Source organism: Anomaloglossus baeobatrachus, chromosome 10 (assembly GCF_048569485.1).
Source record: "Anomaloglossus baeobatrachus isolate aAnoBae1 chromosome 10, aAnoBae1.hap1, whole genome shotgun sequence".
Lineage (NCBI taxonomy): Eukaryota > Metazoa > Chordata > Amphibia > Anura > Aromobatidae > Anomaloglossus > Anomaloglossus baeobatrachus.
Window position 1 is genome coordinate 32,411,339 of NC_134362.1, and position 25,766 is coordinate 32,437,104.

General features: G+C 41.0%; 1 protein-coding gene and 1 long non-coding RNA gene across 3 annotated transcripts in view; one reads left to right on the top strand and one right to left on the bottom strand.

The window, feature by feature from the left end:
* The window catches only part of LOC142254549 (uncharacterized), a 60,886-nt gene that overhangs the window by 29,512 nt on the left and 5,608 nt on the right, over window positions 1–25,766 (top strand). The gene's annotated exons all lie outside the window — the stretch shown is intronic.
* TEAD1 (TEA domain transcription factor 1) overlaps window positions 1,883–25,766 on the bottom strand; it is a 230,967-nt gene continuing 207,083 nt past the window's right edge. For both annotated transcript variants that reach the window (XM_075325658.1, XM_075325657.1), the window contains 3 exons: window positions 14,906–15,046; window positions 8,551–8,703; window positions 1,883–5,207 (listed from right to left, as the gene is read on the bottom strand). In XM_075325658.1, the coding sequence (XP_075181773.1) occupies window positions 5,094–5,207; window positions 8,551–8,703; window positions 14,906–15,046 (408 nt within the window). In that variant the 3' untranslated portion in view covers window positions 1,883–5,093. The remainder of the gene's footprint in view (window positions 5,208–8,550; window positions 8,704–14,905; window positions 15,047–25,766) is intronic.

The following is a 25,766-nucleotide window of genomic DNA, read 5'->3' on the forward strand; positions in this document are numbered from 1 at the left end:
TCTGGCCTTAGGGTTAGGGTCACACAACCGTATTTTCAGTCTGAAACATAAGATTGCACTCGGACCAATGTTATTCCATGGGGCCGTACACACGTCCAATTTTTTCCCCCTGGACATGGAGTCCAAGGGAAAAATAACAAAATGCACAATTTGCATCCGTAAACTGGACCGCACTCGGCCACGTAAGTCAATGGGTCTGTGGGGAACAAGAAAAAAAAAAAAATCAGACCACACTCAGATGACTGATTTTCATGGACTGACAGGATGGAGAATATGGAGAATAAATCCCCCCCCCAATCTTCTCCACATCCAAGAAAATTGGATCACACTCTGATCGGAGTGTGATTAGCATACAGTCAGGGCCAGAAATATTTGGACAGTGACACAAGTTTTGTTATTTTAGCTGTTTACAAAAACATGTTCAGAAATACAATTATATATATATAATATGGGCTGAAAGTGCACACTCCCAGCTGCAATATGAGAGTTTTCACATCCAAATCGGAGAAAAGGTTTAGGAATCATAGCTCTGTAATGCATAGCCTCCTCTTTTTCAAGGGACCAAAAGTAATTGGACAAGGAACTCTAAGGGCTGCAATTAACTCTGAAGGCGTCTCCCTCGTTAACCTGTAATCAATGAAGTAGTTAAAAGGTCTGGGGTTGATTACAGGTGTGTGGTTTTGCATTTGGAAGCTGTTGCTGTGACCAGAAAACATGCGGTCTAAGGAACTCTCAATTGAGGTGAAGCAGAAAATCCTGAGGCTGAAAAAAAAGAAAAAATCCATCAGAGAGATAGCAGACATGCTTGGAGTAGCAAAATCAACAGTCGGGTACATTCTGAGAAAAAAGGAATTGACTGGTGAGCTTGGGAACTCAAAAAGGCCTGGGCGTCCACGGATGACAACAGTGGTGGATGATCGCTGCATACTTTCTTTGGTGAAGAAGAACCCGTTCACAACATCAACTGAAGTCCAGAACACTCTCAGTGAAGTAGGTGTATCTGTCTCTAAGTCAACAGTAAAGAGAAGACTCCATGAAAGTAAATACAAAGGGTTCACATCTAGATGCAAACCATTCATCAATTCCAAAAATAGACAGGCCAGAGTTAAATTTGCTGAAAAACACCTCATGAAGCCAGCTCAGTTCTGGAAAAGTATTCTATGGACAGATGAGACCAAGATCAACCTGTACCAGAATGATGGGAAGAAAAAAGTTTGGAGAAGAAAGGGAACGGCACATGATCCAAGGCACTCCACATCCTCTGTAAAACATGGTGGAGGCAACGTGATGGCATGGGCATGCATGGCTTTCAATGGCACTGGGTCACTTGTGTTTATTGATGACATAACAGCAGACAAGAGTAGCCGGATGAATTCTGAAGTGTACCGGGATATACTTTCAGCCCAGATTCAGCCAAATGCCGCAAAGTTGTTTGGACGGCGCTTCATAGTACAGATGGACAATGACCCCAAGCATACAGCCAAAGCTACCCAGGAGTTCATGAGTGCAAAAAAGTGGAACATTCTGCAATGGCCAAGTCAATCACCAGATCTTAACCCAATTGAGTATGCATTTCACTTGCTCAAATCCAGACTTAAGACGGAAAGACCCACAAACAAGCAAGACCTGAAGGCTGCGGCTGTAAAGGCCTGGCAAAGCATTAAGGAGGAAATCCAGCATTTGGTGATGTCCATGGGTTCCAGACTTAAGGCAGTGATTGCCTCCAAAGGATTCGCAACAAAATATTGAAAATAAAAATATTTTGTTTGGGTTTGGTTTATTTGTCCAATTACTTTTGACCTCCTAAAATGTGGAGTGTTTGTAAAGAAATGTGTACAATTCCTACAATTTCTATCAGATATTTTTGTTCAAACCTTCAAATTAAACGTTACAATCTGCACTTGAATTCTGTTGTAGAGGTTTCATTTCAAATCCAATGTGGTGGCATGCAGAGCCCAACTCGCCAAAATTGTGTCACTGTCCAAATATTTCTGGACCTAACTGTAAATGGATCCATTTTCTTGGAGAGAAAAACAGTCATGCGACCATAGCCTTAAAGTTACCAACTATCCATAGGTTAAGTGCGGATTGGGTCAGGTGGGATCCTCAGTGTTCGACCCCAAGTAATGAAAGGGGTCTGCCTATTCCAGCCTCAATGGAGCAGTGGACGGGCATGCCCACCTCCAATCTAGTTATCCTCTATAAGGCCATGTGCGCACACTGCGGATTTACCCGTGGAATTGCTGCGGATTTCGCTGCAGAAATGCTGCAGAAAATGTTTATAACATTTCTGCAGTCCTTCTCCAGCAAAATCTATGGGGATTAAAAAAAAGCTGTGCACACACTGCGTTTTTTTTATCCCTGCAGATTTACCCGCAGAATTTCTGCTGCGGAATTAATGTGCATGTCACTTCTTTTCTGCAGGTTCCTGTGGTTTTGCTATTATTGATAAAAACCCGCAGGGACCCACCTGCGGAAAAATTGCAGAAAACCCGCACCAAAACGCGGCAAAACCGCATGCGGATTTCGTTGCGGTTTTGGTGCGTTTTTTTTACCGCAGGTGCGGGATTCTTTCACAGGGTCTGGTTTTCCTTAACAAAAAAACATTTTCTAGTGCGTACATAGCCTAAGACTGCTAGAGACAGCAGAGCACAGCACTCTGCTATTACGAGCAGTTAGGCCGGCGTCACACTTGCGAGTAACTCGCACGAGTGCAATGTGAGAAAATCTCGCATTGCACTCGGACCAGTGTTAATCAATGAGGCAGCTCCCATCTGCTACTTTTTTCTCAGCTTAAATCGGACTGAGAAAAAAACGCAGCATGCTGCGATTTGTCGAGTTCCTTGTGCGAGTCTCTCCAATGCAAGTCTATGGGTGCGAGAAAAAAAACGGATGTAACACGGACCAGCACTCACACCATCCTAGTAACATGCGTTTTTCTAAATACAATTCTATCATGTAGCAGAGAACACTGTAAATGCTCCTGTACATAACAGAACATGAATAGCAGCTGCTGAGGAAAAAAACGGATTGCACACTGACAGCACACTGATGAGAAGTGAGAAAAAAATCGTCCTACTTTCTGGCATGAGAATCGGACTGATTTTTCAATCACAAGTGTGACGCGGGCCTTACATAGACAATGACTGGTGGTGCACATGCTCGACTGATGCTCCATTCAGATTGATCTCTGCAGAGCCCATTCTTGGGATCATTGGGGTCTCTGTGGGCAGAAAGTTATCCCCTATCACACAGGAAACTTGGTACAACTTTGCTAAGGTTCAGCTAGTCTGGCTGCACTGCTGTTCTGCAAATTGGCCTTTCCAGCTTACATATATAGCAAAAATGCATGTCAAACATAATTTTGCAGAAATATTTTTGTCATGCAACTAAGAACTTGTAACAAGTCTAATATAGGACAGAAGTGTGAGATTTTAGAACTAAAATGGTGCATACCCATTTCTGTACCAAGTAGCCTAATTAAGGGTTTATCACAGGTCATTTTTTATTTTGCGGTTTTCAAAAATCATGCAAAATTATTTGGATGGATTTTTTTTTTCTAAATCTCAGCAAAAACCACAACGTGTAATCCCATCTGATCAGCCAGTTTGTCTTGAGCCACCCCTCCACATACACATTACACGAATGTTGGCAAAATCTGCCAATATTGAAGGGTTCGTCGGCCTACAGTCTAATGTGTATGGGAGCCCCAAACAATTTATTATCGGAGGAAATATTAATCTAGCATGTCTGATTTTGGACTGCCGATCATAAGGTCACCTAAATATAAGCCTTCACCAGACGTATCTGATGCCGACTCTTTCTGAGAACACAAAGTGCCCCTGTGTACGGCAGAGGACAGAACTCACTGGCAGCTGAATATTCGGCCAATAGCCATCTGATGTATATGGTGAACTTTAGTGCATGGTTAAATATGGTAATATATGTAGATTTTCCTTGCTAATTTTTCCTCTGGATTTCACTCTTATGGAGGGTAAAATCTGCAACAACAAAACAAAACACAAAACAAAAACACCACATTTTCCTCCACGTGTATAGTGTTACCATTCTATAGTTTGAATAGTGTCTAATATTTCTCAGCAGATATAATTTCACTCCACTCTGCATTCATGAGGTTTGTATAAAAAAATATATCTAAGACGAAAAAGAACATTTTTTTTGTACGTTAACAAAAAAAATCTGGAAAAAAAAAAAAAAGGTTTATTGCAAAATAAGCCATCTGTTTTTTTTACTAAACTAAATCTTTGTATTAGTACAGTACATATTTTTTTTTCTTTTAAATACACTAGATATTTTAGTTACAAGGGCTGGTTTATAAACTGTAGTACCGATTTTTCTTTTCTTTAAATAGTGTTCTGGACTAAAAGGATTCGCTAAAACCAGAAAGTTAAAAAAAAAAAAAATCTAAAAAAAACAAAAAACCTCCCGCCTCATTTCAGGCACATCTGAATAATAGATCATTTGGTTTTGAACAAAAAAAAAAAAAAAAAAAAAAAAAAATTTCTTTTTTTTAAATAATTTAGGTTCTTACATTCGTCCTTCTGCAATTCCCTCAGGTAGTAAGAAAGGTTAACATTTTATAACGTCTGTTTACATTCATACATTTTAATGTAAATCCTTTAAAGGCTCTATTTTTTATTCCAATGATTTTTTTTTCCTTATAATTCCTTTATATTCAACGATGGCCACTCACTCAAAAGTCTACTTTAAGTAGTTGTGGCACCATTAAACCGTGTCACTGCTGGATCACCATGCTGTGCGTTTGCTCTGCAAGCCAACAGCAAGTTTTCCCTGCACCGGAGTTTGACTTCCCATCCCCCCCCACACACAGTTAATTTTTTTTTTCTCCTTTTTTGTTTTCTTTAAGAAATCTTTACAAACTGTAATGTTTCACAGATACAATTAATTTATAAACATATTAGAAATGACGTCACGGAAATAAACAGAGCAGAGAACCGCTGGGTGGCTGTAGGCGCTGCCACTAGTGTTGAGGTTTAGTCAGTGTCCGTTGTGAAATTTTTCTTAGTGTTGTGTCTAGACATCGTGTAAAGAGTGAATGGCAGAGTCTACATTCATTCTTTTACCAGCCTGTAGATATGATGCTGTGCTCCATGTTCGCTGTTTGACACTTCAAATACACATGCCATACATAGTAGAGTCTCCTGCGTATCCCTGTTTGTTACCACCTTGAAAAAGAAAAAAAAAATTATTGCAAAAAGATACAAGAATCCTTCTCCCTCCTGGACACTTTCTAGGCTCTGTTTACATTGATGTTATTTTTTTTATTTAAGATGACTCAATCTGTTTGACAATTCTCCACTCTCTCTTCGGATCTACCCTCTAGTATAATTTATATGCTTAGATCTACACATGATAGACATAGTGCATGGACGTCTAAGAATGCTCAATACATATGAATGCAGTTTGTAAACTCCCTTGTACCTGTAGCAGAAATAACCACACACAGATGTACAGTATGTAACAGATGTGCAGAAGATTCAAAAACTTCTGTAGTGTGAACACACCTTCTCTTTCCATCAATGAATATCTCAGATCACTGCACCGCTGCAAGTGACCAGATATCAATTCATATACATCACAAGCCCGTTCGATAGTTTGCAGGCAGGGGCTTTTGTTTGCAGGCAGGGTGTGATACCAATGTGATATGACTGAAGAATGAGTGTGATTAGATAGGGATCATAATCAAAAGATATAGTGATCCCAGATATTATTCGATCCATCAATAATTCAGTATCAGAGAGAGATGTCCTCTGGCTGACCCATTTTTTTTACCATGATGAAGAATACGTGTCAGACAGGTCTTGAACAAACCACGATTATGAGGCAGTAACGTTTACAGTTCCACTTCCAGGAAACTCGTGGTTAGCTTAAAACATGTGTAAGGAAACTGGCATGTAAAATTTACGGCTCATTGCAATACCTCCAGGAAACTGTGGTCGGCCAGTGGTCAGCTGGCAAAATGTGCAGGAAGCTACTGGTGCCCACAGCAGCTTGTGGTCAAGTTACATAAACATGAATCAGCTGTCACATGCTGGTCACCAATTCACCACTCAGTGCACACAACGTACAAAGTTTCCTATAAAAATACAGGACTCGCTTAATGAGATGGGGACATTTCCAGGACGCTCAAGTGGACGCACTGTTCCTGTGATGCACATGCCATGTTGTTTCCTTCTCACTAATCAAGTCCCTCCGATGAGAAAGGCGTGCTACAACATACGGTAATGTTGATCCATATTTCTGTTATTGTATAAGATTCTATGACTAAAGTAGTTCTAATGCCTATGTACCATTGATTATTCATGTGCTATTAAAATAAACAGTATCTGGCTATAAAGAATCTTAGTATTCGTGCCTGATTAGGATATCAGTGAGCGCTTTGTAAGTACAGGCTTTCAGCCCCTCTTTAGGAGAATTTAGCAAGACACAGGGGCGCTTGGCTTGCACCCGGGCGCTTGGTTTGCAGCTGGGTGCTTCGTCACCTACACAAATTTTGTCTTTCATTAAGTTTGCTACTTTGGTTTTTAAGAGTAGCAATCAGCCTTAACTTTAGATTGTTACGAATAGTCAGATAAATTTCAAAGTAATTCTTTGCCATAAAAATTATAAATTAATAGGGATGATCAAATACCTCAAATATTCGGCTTTGCGAATATCTGACGAATAGGTCGCCGCTATGTGAATATTTGATGCGCTATGTAAGTCTATGGGAAGCCTGAATAGTTCCGAATAGTTGTTATTCGGGTTTCCCATAGAGTTACATTACGCATCGAATATTCGCGAATAGTCGAATAGTGGCAACTTATTCGGAAAATATTTGCTAAGCCAAATATTTGAGGTATTCAATCATCCCTAAAAATTAACTTAAAAGGTGTAGTCCCATCTCAAAGATCCTATCCCAAAATGTAGTAGGTGTAGTAATAATAATAATAATTAATAGCAAATAACTACAAATAGAAATGTAGTATAATTCTCCTGATATCGTCATATCTCTTACCTCATGTGCAGGTCATTGCAGCTTAGGTATCCATGGTTATAACCACTACCAACTAACTGTCACGATATGAGTACCCAGCACCCTGGATACCAAAGCCGTTGCAATGTTCTGCACATGAGATAAGACACATAGTGAATCAGAAGATCTATACTACATTTCTAATTAGGGGTATTTGCTAACATTATTATTAGATCTTGGAGATGGAAATACCTCTTTCATCATAAAAACCCCATTGTCACTCAATATCAGCCCTGCTTACATCATTTTGAGTGATTTGCTCATTAACTAAGGGGAACGTGTTAAACAGGACAAGGTAACTGATATCAGTCTGAATTATTAGAGCCAGCTGGTTGCTTTAAATGAAGGTTTATGGGGCGGCTCCAAACGAGTCTCTGGCTGGATATTCAATGTATATTCTCTTTGAAAGTGTAACTGGAAACTGGAGTGTGTCGGATAATATTATACACAATATTATAGCACAATTCGCCTCACAGGCTTCTTTTAAGCCAAGGGCCACATTAGCGTATGCAATCCAAGGCAAGATCATCTGATGGGATATGCTAATGACCCTCTGCTCAGGCTCTGCTGCGAGCGTGGTCCGAGTGTCATGCGACTATGGTCTGATCCTGTGATCGGATCACAGCTGTAGAGAGAGAGGGAGGGATTAATCTCCCCATCTCCTTCATTGTCAGCTGATACCTATATCGCACTGCACTTGGATGACATCCGAATGCAGTCTGATGTTTCACTCGCACCTATAGACTTGAATGGGTGTGAGTGATGAGACTCGCAGACAACAGCAGCATGCTGCCATTTTTCCCTCAGACCGATTAGGGCTGAGGAAAAATTTGCAGTCCGAGCTGCAGCAATTGTATTAAATGGAGCGGAGTGTAATGCGAGATTTTGCGAGATTGAAAATGGTGCGCAATGTGAATAATGTTTTAGCAAAATGCTTTTTTTCTTTAATAACGTATCAGACAGTCCTTTCACTAATCTTACATTAGTCTTAACTGCACAAAGAAAGTGATGTTAAATTGCATTAAAGATGCTGGAGTAAAGCAATATCTGGTAAAGTAGCACATTATAAGTAAATGAAAACATCTGGATAATGAAAATGACGTTCACATTGTCGCGCTAACCCAAAGACTGAAAAAAAAAAATAGTGTAAAAGTTGATCAAATGCAACTTTTTTTTAGTAAAAAAAAAAAAGTGCAAAAAATTATAAACTGGAGCCATTTTTTGTGTGTTTGCAAAAAACCTTACACTTTGGGGTCTATACATTATATTTACAGTACACATGATAAATTGTGCAACCATAATCATCACATCTCTAACTCTGCTCTCCAATAAGCCAGAATGTCCCCGTGCTACTGCATCCTCTTCTATCACTTTGGCCGCCTCTACACTACACACATTACTTCACAGATTGTGCCCCCTAGTGGCCAACACTGGCAAATGCTCATAACTTACAGTTTTATATTGTATAACATACCCATTAAGATCATACATACCAACAAAATAGTGAAGTTTTCCAATACACTATTCATCATGTACTTCTCCGGTAAGTGTTTCAGTTTATGGATAAAGTTAATCATATATTCACACATAGGAGAGCGGTTTATCCTGTACACAAATCGTCCATTTTCAAACCTTGCGTATTCTGTCTGCAGACGAAAAGCAAAAGATTGCAAAATATATTACAAAAGCAAAACCTGGATCTGTAGTCCGTATTCGAGCTGTCTGGATCTGCGCACGTGTAATTATGCTTTGCTTGGAAATACATGCTTATAACTTTACATACTAACCGTATAATGACTGAGCCTGAAAGGACAACTATTTTTTTGCCTCTCTGCATTATAACAGCCATAAATATTCTTTTCCCATTAAGATTTTTTTTTTCCCTGCGATTTTAGATTGTGCTTATAAATAACCATGATTTATTTCATTTTTCTTTTTGAATCTTTTAATAAATATTTTGTTTTTTACATTTTTGGTTTCTGTGCATGTTTCACAAGTATTTTTGGTTTCTGTGCATGTTTCACAAGTAACTTGCTTAATACTGGGCAAGATTATTTTTTTTTGTATAAAAGGTTTCTGGAGAACATAACTTTTTTTTATTCAGCTTTGCATTTGAACTGTGGCATCTGTATAAGGCCATGTGCGCACTTTGCGTTCAATTCGGCAGCGTGTAAGTCACTGCGTGTGCGTCTCAGAACGCAGCCGAAAAAGCTGCATTCTGAGAGGCATTCGGCAGAACGCAACGTGCGCACATTCCTGGAGAATTCATCTGTTCTGGATGCATTCTCTGCCATAGACAGAGTGGGAAAAGCATCCAGAACGCACATTTTTAACAGTGCGGTCCCACTCAGCTATGCAGCATCCCCATAGATTTGCAGCAGAGCAGAGTGGGACCGCACTGTCAAAAAGAGCATGACTGGCTGCGAGACAGAGCCGCGCGATCAGAATGAACTTGTATGAACTTCACCCGACTTCATTGTGATCGCGCGGCTCTGTGTGTGCGCCGTGGTTTGATTTGCGGTCACACGTGAAGGACTCACCTGTGATCGCAAATCCCTTGAGTGACTGCAGTGAGCAGTGATCAGCTGTGCTTTCACTCAGGTTACTCGCGGCCACAGCTGCAGTCCTCCACCTGAGAGCGGTGGCCATGAGTAACCTCAGTGACAGCACAGCTGATCGCGCGACTCACTTTAGTTGCTGCATGGAGCTCACAGGAGCGGCGGTGTTCTACTGCCGCTCCTGTCAGCTTCCGAAGTAGCAGAGCTGGAAGCGTCGTGGGACCTCTGTGCATTACGTTGGACCTGGAGGTGTTTTTGAGGGATTAATAAATTGTTGAAAGAGGGGATTTTTTTTGTCTTTCATTACAAATAAAGGATTTTTTGGATGTGTGTGTTTATTTTCTTTAACTTACAGGTTAATCATGGAAGGTATCTCCGGGAGACGCCTGCCATGATTAACCTAGGACTTAGTGGCAGCTATGGGCTGCTGCCATTAACTCCTTATTACCCAGTTTGCCACCGCATCAGGGCAATTCGGGATGAGTGGGGTAGAGTCCCAGGACTGTCGCATCTAATGGATGCGGCAATTCCGGGCGGCTGCTGGCCGATACTGTTAGGCTGGGGGGCTCCCCATAACGTGGAGCTCCCAATCCTGAGAATACCAGCCTTCAGCCGTGTGGCTTTACCCTGGCTGGTATCCAAATTGGGGAGAGCGCACGTCGTTCTTTTTTTAATTATTTATATATTTTTTTAACTGCTCGATATAGACACGCCCACCGGCGGCTGTGATTGGTTGCAGTGAGACAGTTGTCACTCAATGTGGGGGCGTGTCTGACTGCAACCAATCATAGGCGCCGATGGGCGAGGGAAGCAGGGAATACGAGATGGATTAATGAGCGGCTGGCATTTTCAAAAGAAGAGAAGCCGCCACAGTGTGAACACCATGCAGCGCCGCACCGGTGATCGTGGATCGGTGAGTATGAGAGGGGGGTGGGAGGGAGAGACCGACATGGACAGAGAGATAGAGACATAGAGAGAGGCCGACCGAAAGACCTGAGTTTATTATGTCAAAAACACATGCAGATCGCTAGTAAAAAGCAAGTGAATTGCATTCTTTCTAGAAAAATATGCGTTTAGACATTTCTCATTGACTTCAATGTTATTAAAACGTTGCTAAAATGGCAAAAACAATTGACATGTTGGTTCTTGAAACGCAGAGATTTTGACAAATTTTCAGCAACTAAAATGCAGCGTTTGTAAATGCATCGTGCGCACAAGAAAGCCCTATTTCCCATAGACTTTGCCTGGAAATCATAACGCATGCAATTTTGCATTAAAGCACTGCAGCTCAAAACGCTGCTGAAATGCATGAAAAAAGCAAAGTGCGCACACAGCCTAAAAAAAACAAACAAAAAAAACAAAACAAAACCATCTCTAGGCTATCATGTTGCATTTTATTCTGCAGCCAAAACCTGTTCCCTTGGCAGAAAAAAAAGTTTGCTTCCAAGAAGCAGATTTGCTGCAGTTTTTTGCTCCGTTTTTGGTTTGTCAATTGCAGTGCACGTTTATTAAAGTTTTGTTATTCACCACAAAAGCAACAAAAAGCAGTGGTTGCATTTTGCACTCTCCATTGTTTTCAATGGTGAAAACACTGCAAAACAGTGAAAGAATTGACATGCCGCTTCTTTCAAAAACACAGCAATTTTTAATTTATGTCAGAAGAAAAAAAGAAAGCAATTGTGTGTGTGCAGGACATTTCTTAAATCTCATAGCTCTGACTGGAAAAGTAAAAAGCACCTTTTAGTTTGCATAAAATTCATGAAAAAATGTGGCAAAAAAACCCCCCAAAAAATGAAGCAAAAACATTGCCTAAGGGACACTTAAGCGGGCTTTACACGCTGCGACATCGCTAGAATTTGCTGGTGATGTCGAGCGCGATAGCACTCGCCCCCGTCTACTGTCGATGTGTGGTGATCGCTGCCGTAGCAAACATTATCGCTACGGCAGCATCACATGCACTTACCTGCCCTGCGACGTCGCTTTGGCCGGGGAACCGCCTCCTTTCTAAGGGGGTGGTTCGTCTGACGTCACACGGCAGGCGTCCAATAGAAGCGGAGGGGCGGAGATGAGCGGGACATAACATCCCGCCCACCTCCTTCCTTCCGCATTGCCGGTGGACGCAGGTAAGGAGATGTTCATCGCTCCTGCGGTGTCACACACAGCGATGTGTGCTGCCGCAGAAACGAGGAACAACATCGCTAATAAACAGAAAACGATTTTTTGATTTAGGACGACCTCTCCGCGGCAAACGATTTTGACCGCTTTTGCGATCGTTTAAGGTCGCTCATAAATGTCACACGCTGCGATATCGTTAATGAAGCCGGATGTGCGTCACAAACACCGTGACCCCGACGATAATTCATTAACGATATCGTAGCGTGTAAAGCACGCTTTAGAGCTGATAAGTCTGCAAAGAACCAGCAAATATAATGTGATCACTAGGTTACTAAAGGCCCTGTCACACACAGGGATAAATCTGCGGCAGATCTGTGGTTGCAGTGAAATTGTGGACAATCAGTGCCAGGTTTGTGGCTGTGTACAAATGGAACAATATGTCCATGATTTCACTGCAACCACAGATCTGCCAAAGATTTATCTCTGTGTGTGACGGGGCCTTTAGTCCTACAGGAGCAGGCCTATATACACCGCACAGCTCTTTACAGTCCTCCAACTATTTCATGTATGGGAGTCCTGGACAATATTTTGCTTGTTAAGGTCCAGCATGTCTGATCTCAAAATGACAATTCTATTGTTTTCCAGAAAAAAAGCTGCTGCCGGACACGTCTGGCAGTGGCTCTCAGAGAAGACAGAAGCGCTCTACTGAACAGGCACTCCTGTGATTGGGAGAGTCGGCTGAGATGACTGCCGGCCAACAGCCATCTAATGGTTTAAGTAAATCTGTATGGCGAAAGAAGACTGCACCAGTCATGGACTGCTCCTGTCTTATCCTCAGAGTCCCCAAATGTCTCAAATTTCAGGCAAAAGTTCCTACATGTTGGCCACAAATGGCCATTTAATTTTGATACTTCAGTTTAAAGAGACCCTGTCACCAGATTTTGGCTTTTGAAACTAAAGCTAGCACCTTAAGCAGTGCCTCTGCTGCATTCCATGAAGGTGCACGTTACCCCCCTGTACCCCTCAAAAATACCTTTATAAAATCTCCCGTCCAGAATGTAAATTGTCTGGTCCGATCTGATGGGCGTACTATTCTGTGCCTCCTGTCCCCCCTTTCACCATTCTCCTGAGCTGATTGACTTGGATGACACCTCGGACACCATCCACGTAGATGGGCAAAATTTACATATTCCCAGCTCGTGCAGGCATACTTCGCTCCACCATGTTGCGAGCAGAGCCGAAAACATAGATGCACCTGTGCGAACTGGCAAGTTCTCTGCGCAGGCGCGAGATTTTGCCCATCAATGTGGATGAAGCGGGTGAGGTCATCCACATCACTGGGCAAAATCTTGTTCCTACGCAGAGAAGTCGCCGGGTCGCGCAGGCGCATCTATGGTTTTTTGCCCTCCCCGCAATAGGGCAGGGTGAAGCGCTCCTCTGCGAGCTGGGAATATGTTTGCGCAGGCGAGAGATTTTGCCTGCCTACGTGGATAGTGTCCAAGACATTATCCTTGTCAATCGGCTCGAGAGAAGGGCGAAAGGAGGGACAGGAGGCACAAAATAGGACGACAGAAAAAATTGTAGGTAGATTCCAGCACCAAATAGGATACCATCCAGAAATTGTGTAAAAGTAGAACATTTTTTATTGGATCTTCATGTTAAAAATAGACACACAATTAAAAGTTCCTAAATAACACCTGATGCGTTTCGGATCCATAGATAAGATACTTACTCATAGGAGTAAGGATCTTATCTATAGATCTGAAACGCGTCAGGTGTTATTTATGGACTTTTAATTGTGTCTATTTTTAACATGAAGATCCAATAAAGATTTTTCTACTTTTACACAATTTCTGGATAGTATCCTATTTTTTGCTGGAATCTACCTACAATTTTTTTCTGTTGCTCTATCCTGGGAACCCCAATCCTGGTGTTATCCGTGCATCATACAGGACTCACATTACAGGCATTACGGTAGGCTGAAACTATTTTTTCTTTTCCTCCTTTGTACAGAATAGGACGTCCATCGGATCAGACAATTTACACACCGGGCGGGAGATTTTATAAAGGTATTTTTTTTGGGGGGGGGGGGGGTATCGTGCACCTGTATAGAAAGCAGCACAGGCCTTAAGGTACCAGTTTTATTGTAGAAGGCCCAAATCTGATGACAGGTTTCCCTTAAAGCCTCAGTCAGATATCAAACCAAACACTGGTGAGAATGGGGTTCATATTTTGCATTAAAAAAAAAAAAGTTTTTACCATCAGTTTTTAATTTTTTTATTTTGTATAGAAGGTTTTTCCAGCCTCTCATCAAAGAAACATGAAAATGGGAAAGCACTAGGATGGCAGAGTGCTGCATTAGTTTATTATGACATACTTATATTTCATAAAAAGGTATGGCTACCGCGCTAACTGGCAGGGGTTAGTTGAATGCAGTAGGTAGATGAATTTACGCAAATTGATATACTGGGGATCAAGTATCAAGGTAGAACAATGTGAAATTGTTTCAAATTTAAAATAAATGTTTATTTCATATACATAAAATGGAGTAAAAAGGGTTACTCCATTTTATGTATATGAAATAAACATTTATTTTAAACAATTTAACATTGTTCTACCTTGATTTTATACTTGATCCCCAGTATATCAATTTGCATAAATTCATCTACCTACTGCATTCAACTAACCTTTGCCAGATAGCGCGGTAGCCATACCTTTTTACTCTTGCTAGTGTTTATCACTCCTGGACAGGTTATTCGCGGACCCTGCCTACTACCTGCAGCTTTCCTGGCAGCTCCCCAATTTTTCTGGTACACAAAAACCTATCCCCCATCCAGCAATACCCAACCAGTCACAGAACGTCTTGATTGTGAGCGCTAGTGTCCCTGTAAGTTTTACTTATATTTCGTGTTTGACCCTGCCCAACTAAACAGAGCAAAGGAAAGCCCCTTTCCCTATACAGTCAGCAGCACTGTGAACCGAGCACATCTCAGTTCACGCCTGGGTCTGTGGTGGTAATGACTTACATACTGACTGGAGATACCACTTCTCATTTTTCTTTTCCTAAAACAATGTTAATATTTGGGTTTCTGTGATGATACATTTGTGGGGTGCATAGCATTTACTCTTTCATCTAGTAATAAAGGACACCTCAATACGCTGAATGTTGCCTTACCTCCACTTTTTCCACCACTTGTTTACCAAATGAACAGACCTTAGTTGAGCAGGTGATGGTCATGTTTTCGGAGCTTTCATACTGACTTGTTACACCATAAAACGCCCCGGCATCATCCTGGATATTGCAATTGAGGTCGGCCTGTGAAGAAATCAAGATTCCAAAGTGTTACTTCCGGGATCCCCGCAGAATACGACTGATCTACATACCAGAGACTATGGAGCCAGGCATCTGACATACTCCGAGCTCCACCAAAATGTGTCATGTACATTATAAGGCCATGACTCGCCATTAAACCACGAATAATTACATATATAATTACAAACAAGAGGTTTCAAACAGAACAACAACCCTAATTAGTCAACTAAGAGCCACATTAAAAAACCGAGTGCAGTAATTAATATACGGCCGATTTCAGGATTGACAGGTCACTCTAGGACACATCTGCAGGATAACCACAGAATGAAAATAGCCGGGATGCAGAGGTTACATTATTGTCAATTTAGGGAGTAGGGAGTTACTGTAAATTTGATGCAGTGTTGGTATCTCATTAAAGCAATTACTTTCAACAGTATGATGCAAAAAAAAAAACAAAACAAAAACAAAAAGAAAATAACTTGATGGAACTGTTCAACAAACCCAACACATTATTGCAATCATTTTTTATGTTTTCCATAATGGGAACGTAGCATAACAATGCTCTAGAAAAAAAAAAATGAAGTTGACAAGCACTTCCCATCAAAGTGAAATAAATGCACAGGTGAAGGCTGCTGTGACTGCACTGCTTGGTAAATACAATTGCACTCTGAATCTATTGTACATGTGAACACAGTTTATTTCTTTTCCTCACTGATATAGCGCCATTAATTCTGCAGCGGTTTACAGACCTCACTGTCAACATTGGGGCTCACAAGCTAAAATACCTATCACTATGTCTCTGGCATGTAAGAGAAAAGCAGAGGAAGGCTACGACAACAGAGGGAGAATATACAAACTCCTTGCAGATGTGCTAACCACTGAGCCACCTTGCCAGCCTTGGGGAAAAGAAATGTTTAACTTAATTACAAATATATAGATTTAAATGATAAAATTGAGGCACATTTTGATGAAGTTATGGTGCCTTATCTGCGACCCCTTTAAATGGTAACCTGCACTATTTTTTGCTAAGAGGGGCTTGTCATTTTTTTTTTCTTTGCAGTGTATATTTGGGGGTAAGCGACTTCCTCCATATTGGCGGAGCACTTCTATCTGTCCCAGGCTGTTTTAAAATTAGAGCTTGATCCTACCGGCCCTTTAAATTTGTAACCCCCGGGCCCAGAAAAAGGCAATTCTATATAGCAGTAATGCAGTTCAAAAATATTTAATGTTCACATGCATCTCTGTGTGGTTATATTTGTTTGAAAGCGATCATGAATCTGTCACATGTCCAAAAAAAACCCCTTATTATTATTATTAATAATAATAATAATAATAATATGAGTATAGGAGATCTCATTTATATGTATAAATACATGTGTGGTCAATATAAAGGACTGGCACATGACTTATTCCTTCCAAAGACAATACTAAGGCCCAGGGGGCACTCACTGCAAGTGGAAGAAAAGCGATTCCGGCAGCTAAATAGGAAAGGGATCTTTACAGTTAGAGCAGTCAGACAGTGGAATGCCGACCACAAGAGGCAGTAATGGCCGACACTATAACAGCTTTTATATCAGGGCTGGATGATTTCCTCACTACACAACATTGTTGGTTATAAATGTCTTAGTGACCAAATGTAGAACTGGTGGAGGAAGGGTAAACTAGATGGACCGAGGGCTTTTTTTCAACCTAAGTAACTATGTAATAATAATAATAATAATAATAATAATAATAATAACAACAACATAATACACATAATAACAACAACCATAATAACATAATAATACACACAAAATAATAATAACAATACACATAACAACCATAATAATAATAATAATAATAATAATAATATTTGTGCTCATTAGTCCTCAATACATTTTTTTAAAAAAGTTCTACTTAGCTTTGTCCAGCAGGTGGCACTGTGGACTTTTTTTTCCCCAGAAAGCATGTGCATTGTGACTGACATAGCGGCTGTCCATACACAGACATTTATAGGGAGAGTAATCTCTAGATCTGCATGACCCAAACCGTGACAGATATTATTTGGTAATCAGGATTCAGCATCCACTGTACCTATTCATCTTGTACATATGAATGGCTCTGCTGTGTACTGCGATTACTGTATGTGAATAGTCCCACCTTACATTGTAGCAAACTAAGAAAATTATCATCAGGAAACCAGAGATAGGTGTTACCTCTATCTACTTGATACCACTGCCACAAACTCTCATATGAAATACATTTTTTTTTAAAAAAAATGAAGTATTGGATGTAAATAGACTAATGTCAGAAATATTCTTTAAAGGGAATCTGTCACCAGGTTTTTGCTCCCCCATCTGAGAGCAGCATAATGTAGAGACAGAGACCCTGATTCCAGCGATGTTTCACTTACTGAGCTGTTTGCTGTCATTTTGATAAAATCAATGTTTTCTCTGCTGCAGACCTAGCAGTTATACAGGGCTCATGAATATGCTGGACTACCTGCAGCACACCATGTAGTCCTGCAATGATAATCTACTGCTGATTAAACCATGATTTTATCAAGTCTACACTAAGCATCCCAGTAAGTGACATCACTGAAATCTGGATCTCTACCCAGAGGTTATGCTGCACTTAGATTAGGTGGCAAAAACCTTGTGACAGATTTCAGTTTTGGGGCCTATAAGCTGCAGCCACCACCAGTGGGTTCTTATATACAGCATGTTAGAATGCTGTATATAAGACCCCAGGCCACTGTGTAGAACATAAAAAACACTTTATAATACTCACCTAGGAGGTCGCTCCGGTGCACAATAGTCGGATAGGTAGCACCGTTCTCCGGGAGCGGCGCCTCTTCTTTTGGCCATCTTGGTCTTCCTTCTTCTGAGGCCGGCGTGCATGACGCGTCCGACGTCATACACACTTGCCGACCTGCGCAGGACCTCAATATTGGCCTGTGTGGATAACATAGGACGCATCATGCATCCAGGCTTCAGAAAGAAGAAGGAGAAGGAAGACCAAGATGGCTGAAAAAGGAGGCGCCGATCCCGGAGAACTGCGCCACCCATCCGACTGTTGTGCACCGGAGCGACCTCCAAGATGAGTATTATAAAGTGTTTTTTATGTTCTACACAGCGGCATGGGCTCTTATATACAGCATGTTAGAATGCTGTATATAAGAGCCCACTGGTGGTGGCTGCAGCTTGTAGGCCCCAAAACTGGTGACAGGTTCCCTTTAAAGCCATTTGTATATATTTTTCTAATAATATTGATGCAATGGTAGGAAAGGTGCACAAACAAGGAAAACTTCAGCTCACCCAAGTAGGACATCTTGATTGCACAGAAACCTTGCAGTATAGCTTGCAGATAAAGAAGCAAATCCAGCAATAAAGATCCTTAAAATTCTTAATCTATTTAATGTCCATTAAAATCCCATCCATCACATGGATAACCGCAGACGCGTTTCAGCCTCCATCTTTAATCATTGCAATAAGTAAACACGGAGTCTGAAACTCATTTACGGTTCTCTATGAGATGGATAGTTTTTTTTTTTGTTTTTTTTAAATCCTAAGAATTTTAAGTATCTTTGTTCCTGGATTTTCTTTAACGGTAGGATAAATCTTACCCTTTGCTGCCCCTGCTGCACTGCCTGCCCGCTGCTCCTCGGAGTTCCCTGCTCACAGGGCTGCAGTGTGGAAGCCACATTTACAACACATCGCAGTGGCCAAGTGCCGGCCTCGGTAACCTTGTGTCCAACTCTGCCAAGACTGATGAAGCCAGTGTTGTAGACGTGACATCATGACTTCAGCCCTGTAAACAAAGGCAGAGGGGGCAGCCGAATCGTGACACTGGGGCAGTAGTAGGCAAGTCATTCTCATTTTGTCCTTTAAGTATTTCCTTACGTTGCCCCATTTTTTCTTCTTGGACAATTCTTTTAACCCCAAACAGGTATTCGGTCAGTAAACTATAAACTGTAATGAAGCGGTTAAAACCGCAATGGTTAGTGTTGATGGTTTCTGATCGCAAGGATTCTTACTGATGGTTTTCAATAATAATTTTATTAATGTTCTGAAAATTAAAAAAAAAATCTTTGTTCCAAAAATCACTTTTTTTTTTATAACACCTATATTGTCTGTCAAGCTAAAAAATAAAGTCTGTACCATTTATTAACCCATTCCAGTTATCCAAATTGCATTATAATAAAATAGTAAGGTAAGGGTATATAGAATAATACGACTGGAAAAGAAATATGACACAGGTAATTCTTCCCTTCAAAGACAAATCTTTCTTCTCTCAGCAGACACAAAAGCTAAACTGGGCTAAAAACACATGGGCTTGCTCATAAGTAGTTTGTGGGATTTGGCATGCTGTGTAGAGAAGCAGGGAGTGTATGAATGTGATGCACAAAGCGCCAGGGCTGGCGAGGCTCAGGGCTGCAGGCTGCAAGTCTCACCTATGGCCCAATTACTGTTCTCTGTGATTACTGGGTAATTGCAGGAAGGCACATCTCCCATTTCTTTTGATACTAAGACACTTTACGCAGGGATTGGTGATGGCCAATTTATACAGAGAGAAATGGAACACCATTTAAAATGTGTCAGATTCTTCCATGCTTAAGACATATTGATTGATGGGGCTGCCTATGGTGCTAAGAAAACACACATCTGGTAACCTGTAGAGTGTGGCCGGGCAGGAAAGAATCGGGTGATAATGACTGTTCTAACAGAAACAGGACATAACAGGCCCTGCACAACCCGCACAACTTATCCTGCCTGCAACTTCTCTGCTTTTCTCAGATATTTAAAGGGGCACAGTTATTTTAACTTATTATTTACGGTAATTACAAACAAGTGTTTAATGAGAAAACCTGATTTGACATGAAAACAGAACACAACTGCACATGGTGCACCGCTGTCATGGATAACTCTAGGGCAATGTACAACCCATTGGGGCAAATTAAAGGGGTAATTCCTATCTCCAAGATCCTATCCCAATATGCACTAGTAGGTGTAATAATAATAATAATAATAATAATAATAATAAAACAGTGGAACCTTGGATTACGAGCATAATTGGTTCCAGCAGTGCGCTCTTAAACCAAGTTACTCTTATATCAAAGCGAATTTTCCCATAGGAAATAATTGAAACGCAGACGATTTGCTCCACAACCCAAAAATATTTACTGTGTTTATACAAACTTATTACAGCAATACAATATAATGTCCTGTATTCATATAACATTATTACCGTACACTAATGCAAAATACTGGGCAGTAAAAAACACATAACAAATTAAACTGTATGCTAATTTACAATAAAATTGTTGGTGTGCGAGAGGTACAGTATAAGCAATGTGCTGCACTGGTTATCAATAAGAAAGAACAATACTATATCCACAAATGCAAATTGCTAAACTATATATTATATACTGTACTGTATACTGTATACAGTATCCAGTACATCTGTACAGAAAGTTACCTCCAGAGCGGGTCAGAGCGCGGTGAAAGGACAGAACCGGAAGTGTGCACGGTATTTGCTCTTCTTGCAAAGCATTGCTCTTAAACCAAGTTACAAATTTGTAAAAAGCTTTGCTTGTCTCACAAAACACTCTCAAACCAAGTTACTCTTAATCCAAGGTTCCACTGTATTAGCAAATACCTCTAATTACAAATGTAGTATAGTTCTTAGCTCATGTACAGGGCATTTCAATAGCTTAGGTATCCATTGTTACGTCCATTCATAGTGACAGTTCATTACATTCTAGTGGTCGTAATCATAGATAGCTACGCTTCAATGCCCTGCACATGAGGTATGTGACATAGCTAATCAGCAGAACTATGCTACATTTCTAATTGGATGTATTGGCTAATATTATTATACTTACTACATATTGGAATAGGATCTTTGAGATGGGAAAATTCCTTTAAGAACAACAACTTATCAGACCGCAAGGCTTCTTTTCACATGTGCAAAAAAAACCCGGACATTTTTCTATCAATGTGCTTAGTATCCAAACCCTAATTAAAAAACATATATGTGAAAATACCCATACAGAATGTGTCATGTATGAGAACAGATGTTATGTGTGACAAACGGACAAATGACACCCAACAATGACTATATAAGGCTGCTTTCACACTACGTTTTTTTAACATGCGTCATGAACTTTTTTTGCTGTAAAAGCAGATCCTATTTTTACAAAGAAAAACGCATGCAAACGCAAGTGTTATTTTGCAGGATCCTGTCACTTGAAGTTTATGGGCGGGCATTGGAGTCATGTGATCGGGAGTGAGGGGAACTGAACGTGACAGACTGGGAGTCGGCATCTGACAGCTGCGGAGGCTCGTAACCAAGGTAAACATCGGGTAACTTGCTTGGATACCCGATATTTACCTTGGTTACGAGCGTCTGCAGCTGCTAAGAGCCGGGCTCCATGCACACGTAACCAAGGTAAACATCGGGTATCCAAGCAAGTTACCCGATGTTTACCTTGGTTACGAGCCTCCGCAGCTCTCAGGCGGGGGAGAAAACGAGAGGAGACGGAGGGGGAGAGAGAGAGACTGATCACACCAGGCTGGTTTCTGGGCATGCTCAGTAGAGCAAGCAGGATCCTGTCTATCAGCATGCCAGCATTCACATGCGTTTGCGTGCAGTATAGTCAAGATCCAGCAATTTGCAGTATTTGGACGCAGCTCAAAAATGCTACAAGTAGCGTTTTTGAAAAAAGTTAAAAAACTGCAAGCCGCTGCATCCTCACTATAAGGTTCGTAAACGCATGTTGACGCGAGTCCATTGCAGATGCATTGAAATGAAAACGCATTTGCCCTGGATCCGTTTTTGCGTTAAAAAAACGTTCAGGAAGCATGTTAAAAAAAAAAACGTAGTGTGAAAGCAGCCTAAGACGACAATATTGAAAAACACGCCATTAAAAATGAAAACGCTATGAGGGTGGCACATATGACAGACATTCAATAAACACAATCTCTGCACCATCAGGCCCTACAGTAGTCACAAAAACAAATTAAGCATACATTACATATAGCATACAAGTGGACGAGACGAGCAATTTTTTTTTTAAACCCATTTCAATTTAATGAGTGCAATAACACAGAAATCTATGTATATAACACAGGGCACTATGGGACTATTCATAATAGCATCAAGAGATACTTCCAAAATTAGTAAGCCACTATCACCATAATGTAGTGACAGATAATCAGTGTCTTTTTCATTGAGGATATTGTAAAGGGGTTACTCCACTACAATCTAATCACTGTATTAATGTGCCGGGGGTAGGGGGGGTAATTGTACAGGGAGGAGGAGCCTGGATGGATGGGTGGCGGGTGTCATCTCCCTTAGTACCACCGACATTGAATGGAAGGCTAGATAACAAGTGACAACCATGCCACTCTTTCAGTCCCTGACTACGAGCTCAGGACCCCAGTTTTAGTGATTAATGGGACCCCAGTAATCAGACATTTATCACCCACCTTCTGAATAGGGGATTAAATTAATTTGTGGTAAAACCACTTCATCTTATGAGGTCTCGGAGAGATAACCACTTATTACGCCGGCTCCCATCTATACAAAGCCAATCTAATTATTCCTTTATTTTCAGAATAATAATGCACCTGGGCTTTTGCAATAAGGTCATTTTTCGTCATATTCCCTGCGCTGTATGTATATCCCTCACATGAAGCTCTCAGCCTTGCCCTGTATCCCCTTTTCTCTCTATGCATGACAATCGTTAAACGCAATCATCAATGGAAGCGGCTCCTTGTCTAAATTCTGTTTCATAAATAAGCGCTACTACATCAAAAGAATCTGGAAGGCTCGTTCTGATTACAAGAGGCTGCGCTCTCACAGGCTGCCCGTTTGCAATGCAAATTCCTGCAAAACAAAGATGAGTTGCTGTATCTGATACAGAACCCTGCGCCATTGTCCTCCGATCAGGTGCTTACCCCAAATCTATCGCTACAGAGTGACCTGCAGAAATGTAGCCTGTATTTGATGTATTTTGCGCCTTTAATGTAAAAGTCTTTATTAGGCTGCGCCTTTTGTCCTGGGTTTCATGTACATTAATGAGGACGGTATTCTGCATTGCATTACAGCCCAGTCCATAAATCCTTCCTCTGTTATTAACGCTGTATGTGGACTCCTCCACAAGAGGACAGCGATCATCAAGGAATAGTCCCTGCATGTTCATATTTTATCTCCGTACAACCCTGAGAAATTACAAATTACTATTCTGTCTTACTCCTCTCTAAAATATCCCTTCTATGCAGCCGAACTAGATGAATAGTGTTCACTGGGGACATGGTGCGGGGCTTGTCCCTACAACTTTATCAAGGAGCATAATACTGTAAAGCATAGCGTGCGATCATCAATTTGTTCCAAGCATAAACAACGACAATGGGGACATTTAGCTTCAGTGCTAAATATACCAGTATACGCCATAGGCACTGGGTCGGGTCGTATAGCAATCAATGGTGCAGTTTTTCTAACACATTTTTGAAACATTACATAGGCATTGATAGATTTGGTGCAACAAGAGGACAGGTCAATACACAATAATCAGCAAAAACGAGTGAGATATTGAAAGGTTTCAAGTGTCCCCTTTCACAATGGGTTAACATACGAAGGAAAAGTAACTTTAATTTTTTTTTAAATTCTTAATACACCATGCCAAAAACATTTGTCTAGAAATCTAAAGGTATTTGACTATTTGCAAAACTAAATTTTATTAAGCTTACAAATATACAGTATAGCACAAAAGTGAGTACACCCCTCACATTTTTGCACATATTTTATTATATCTTTTCATAGGACAACACTGAGGATATGACACTTTGTTATACAAGCTGCACACTTCACTGCTTTACATTGTATCAGTGTAAATTTGGTGTCCTCCAAATAACTCAACACAGCCAATAATGTCTAAACTGCTGACAACAAAAGAAAGTACACCCCCCAAGTGAAAACTGGTCACGTTTTATCCAAAGTGTCTATATTTTGTGTGGCCACCAATATTTTCCAGCCCTGCCTTAATTCTCTTGGGTATGGAGTTCATTAGAGCTTCACTGGGACAGCTGGATCCTCTTCCATCCTCTGTGACGACATCACGGAGCTGATGGATGTTAGAGATCTTGCGCTCCTCCACCTTCCGTTTGAGGAGGCCCCACAGATGCTCCATAGGGTTTAGGTCTGAAAACGCTTTGCCTGTCCAGCACCTTTACCCTCAGTTTCTTTAGCACGGCAGTGGTCGTCATGGAGGTGCATTTGGGATCGTTCTCAAGCTTGAATATGAAGAGAGGAGATCATGCTCAGCTTCAGTATGTCACAGTACTTGTTGGCAATGCAGCCCCAAACAATGACCCTCCACCACCATGCCTGACTGTAGGCAGGACACACTTGTCTTTGGGCTCCTCACCTGGTTGCTTCCACACACGCTTGACACCATCTGAACCAAATAAGTTTATCTTTGTCTCATCAAACCACAGGACGGTTCCAGTAACCCATGTCCTTAGTCTGCTGATCTTCAGCAAACTGTTCGTGGGTTTTCATGTGCATTATCTTTAGAAGAGGCTTCCTTCTGGGACGACAGCCAAGCAGAACAATGTGATGCAGTGTGTGGCGTATTGTCTAAGCACTGAAAGGCGGACCACCACCCCTGTACCCTCTGCAGTCATGCCATCAGCACACATACATCTATTTTGAAAAGACGACCTCTAGATAGGATGCTGAGCACGGGCACTCAAGCGCTTTAGTTGACCATGGGGAAGCCTGTTCTGTTAAACAGTTGTATGTTCTTGGCCACCGTGCTGCAGCTCAGTGTCAGGGTGTTGGCAATCTTCTTATAGCATCGGCCATCTTTATGTAGAGCAACAATTCTTTTTTTCAGATCCACAAGAGAATTATTTGCCATGAGGAGCCATGTTGAACTTCCAGTGACCAGTATCAGAGTGTGAGAGTGATAGCACCAAATGTAACACCCCTGCAACCTTGTAACACTAATACATCACATGACATTGGGGAGGGAAAATAATGAATTAAGCATAATTTGGCGGTTTTCACTTTTGTGATATACTGTAGTTTGAGTATAAATAATGGTTCATTGTCACAATTTCCGTGTCCAATGTGACTGAAAAACACACATTTTTCTTTTGAGGGCTTAACCTTAAATTTTGAAACTTTAGTTTTTTTTTTATCTTAATTTTTTTTTTTACTTCGCGAACTTGAACCTACAATTGTTTAATTGCTTATACTATCTACAACAGTATTGCAGTACAAAAGTATACTGAAGTATATAGTGAAATCACGGTTCCCCTTTGGGACTCAACCTGACGCCAATGAAAGGAACACTGTCGGCACAGAATGACTCTTCAGCCCAAGTACACGCGCTCAGTGCACCATGGTGTGGCCAAAAATGTAAGTGCACCTTCCCACCTACTAGTTTTCCCTCTATCTCCGCCTTCCCCCTCTTTGATTGACAGCGCTGGCTTCATAGCGCCAGAGAAGGGCATAAATAGATGTAAATCAAGCAGTTGGGAAAATGCACTTAAATGTTTGGCCACATCATGATGCACCAAGCGCCTGTACTTGGCTTGAATAACCATTCTGTACTGACAGAGCCCCTTTAAAATGTTGCTGTCAGAGATTGACAGTGGCATTTAAGTGGTTAATCTACAGCAATAGGAGAAAGCTCTGTTGCTGTATACATAGGCACATGCCAGTTATGTAAAGC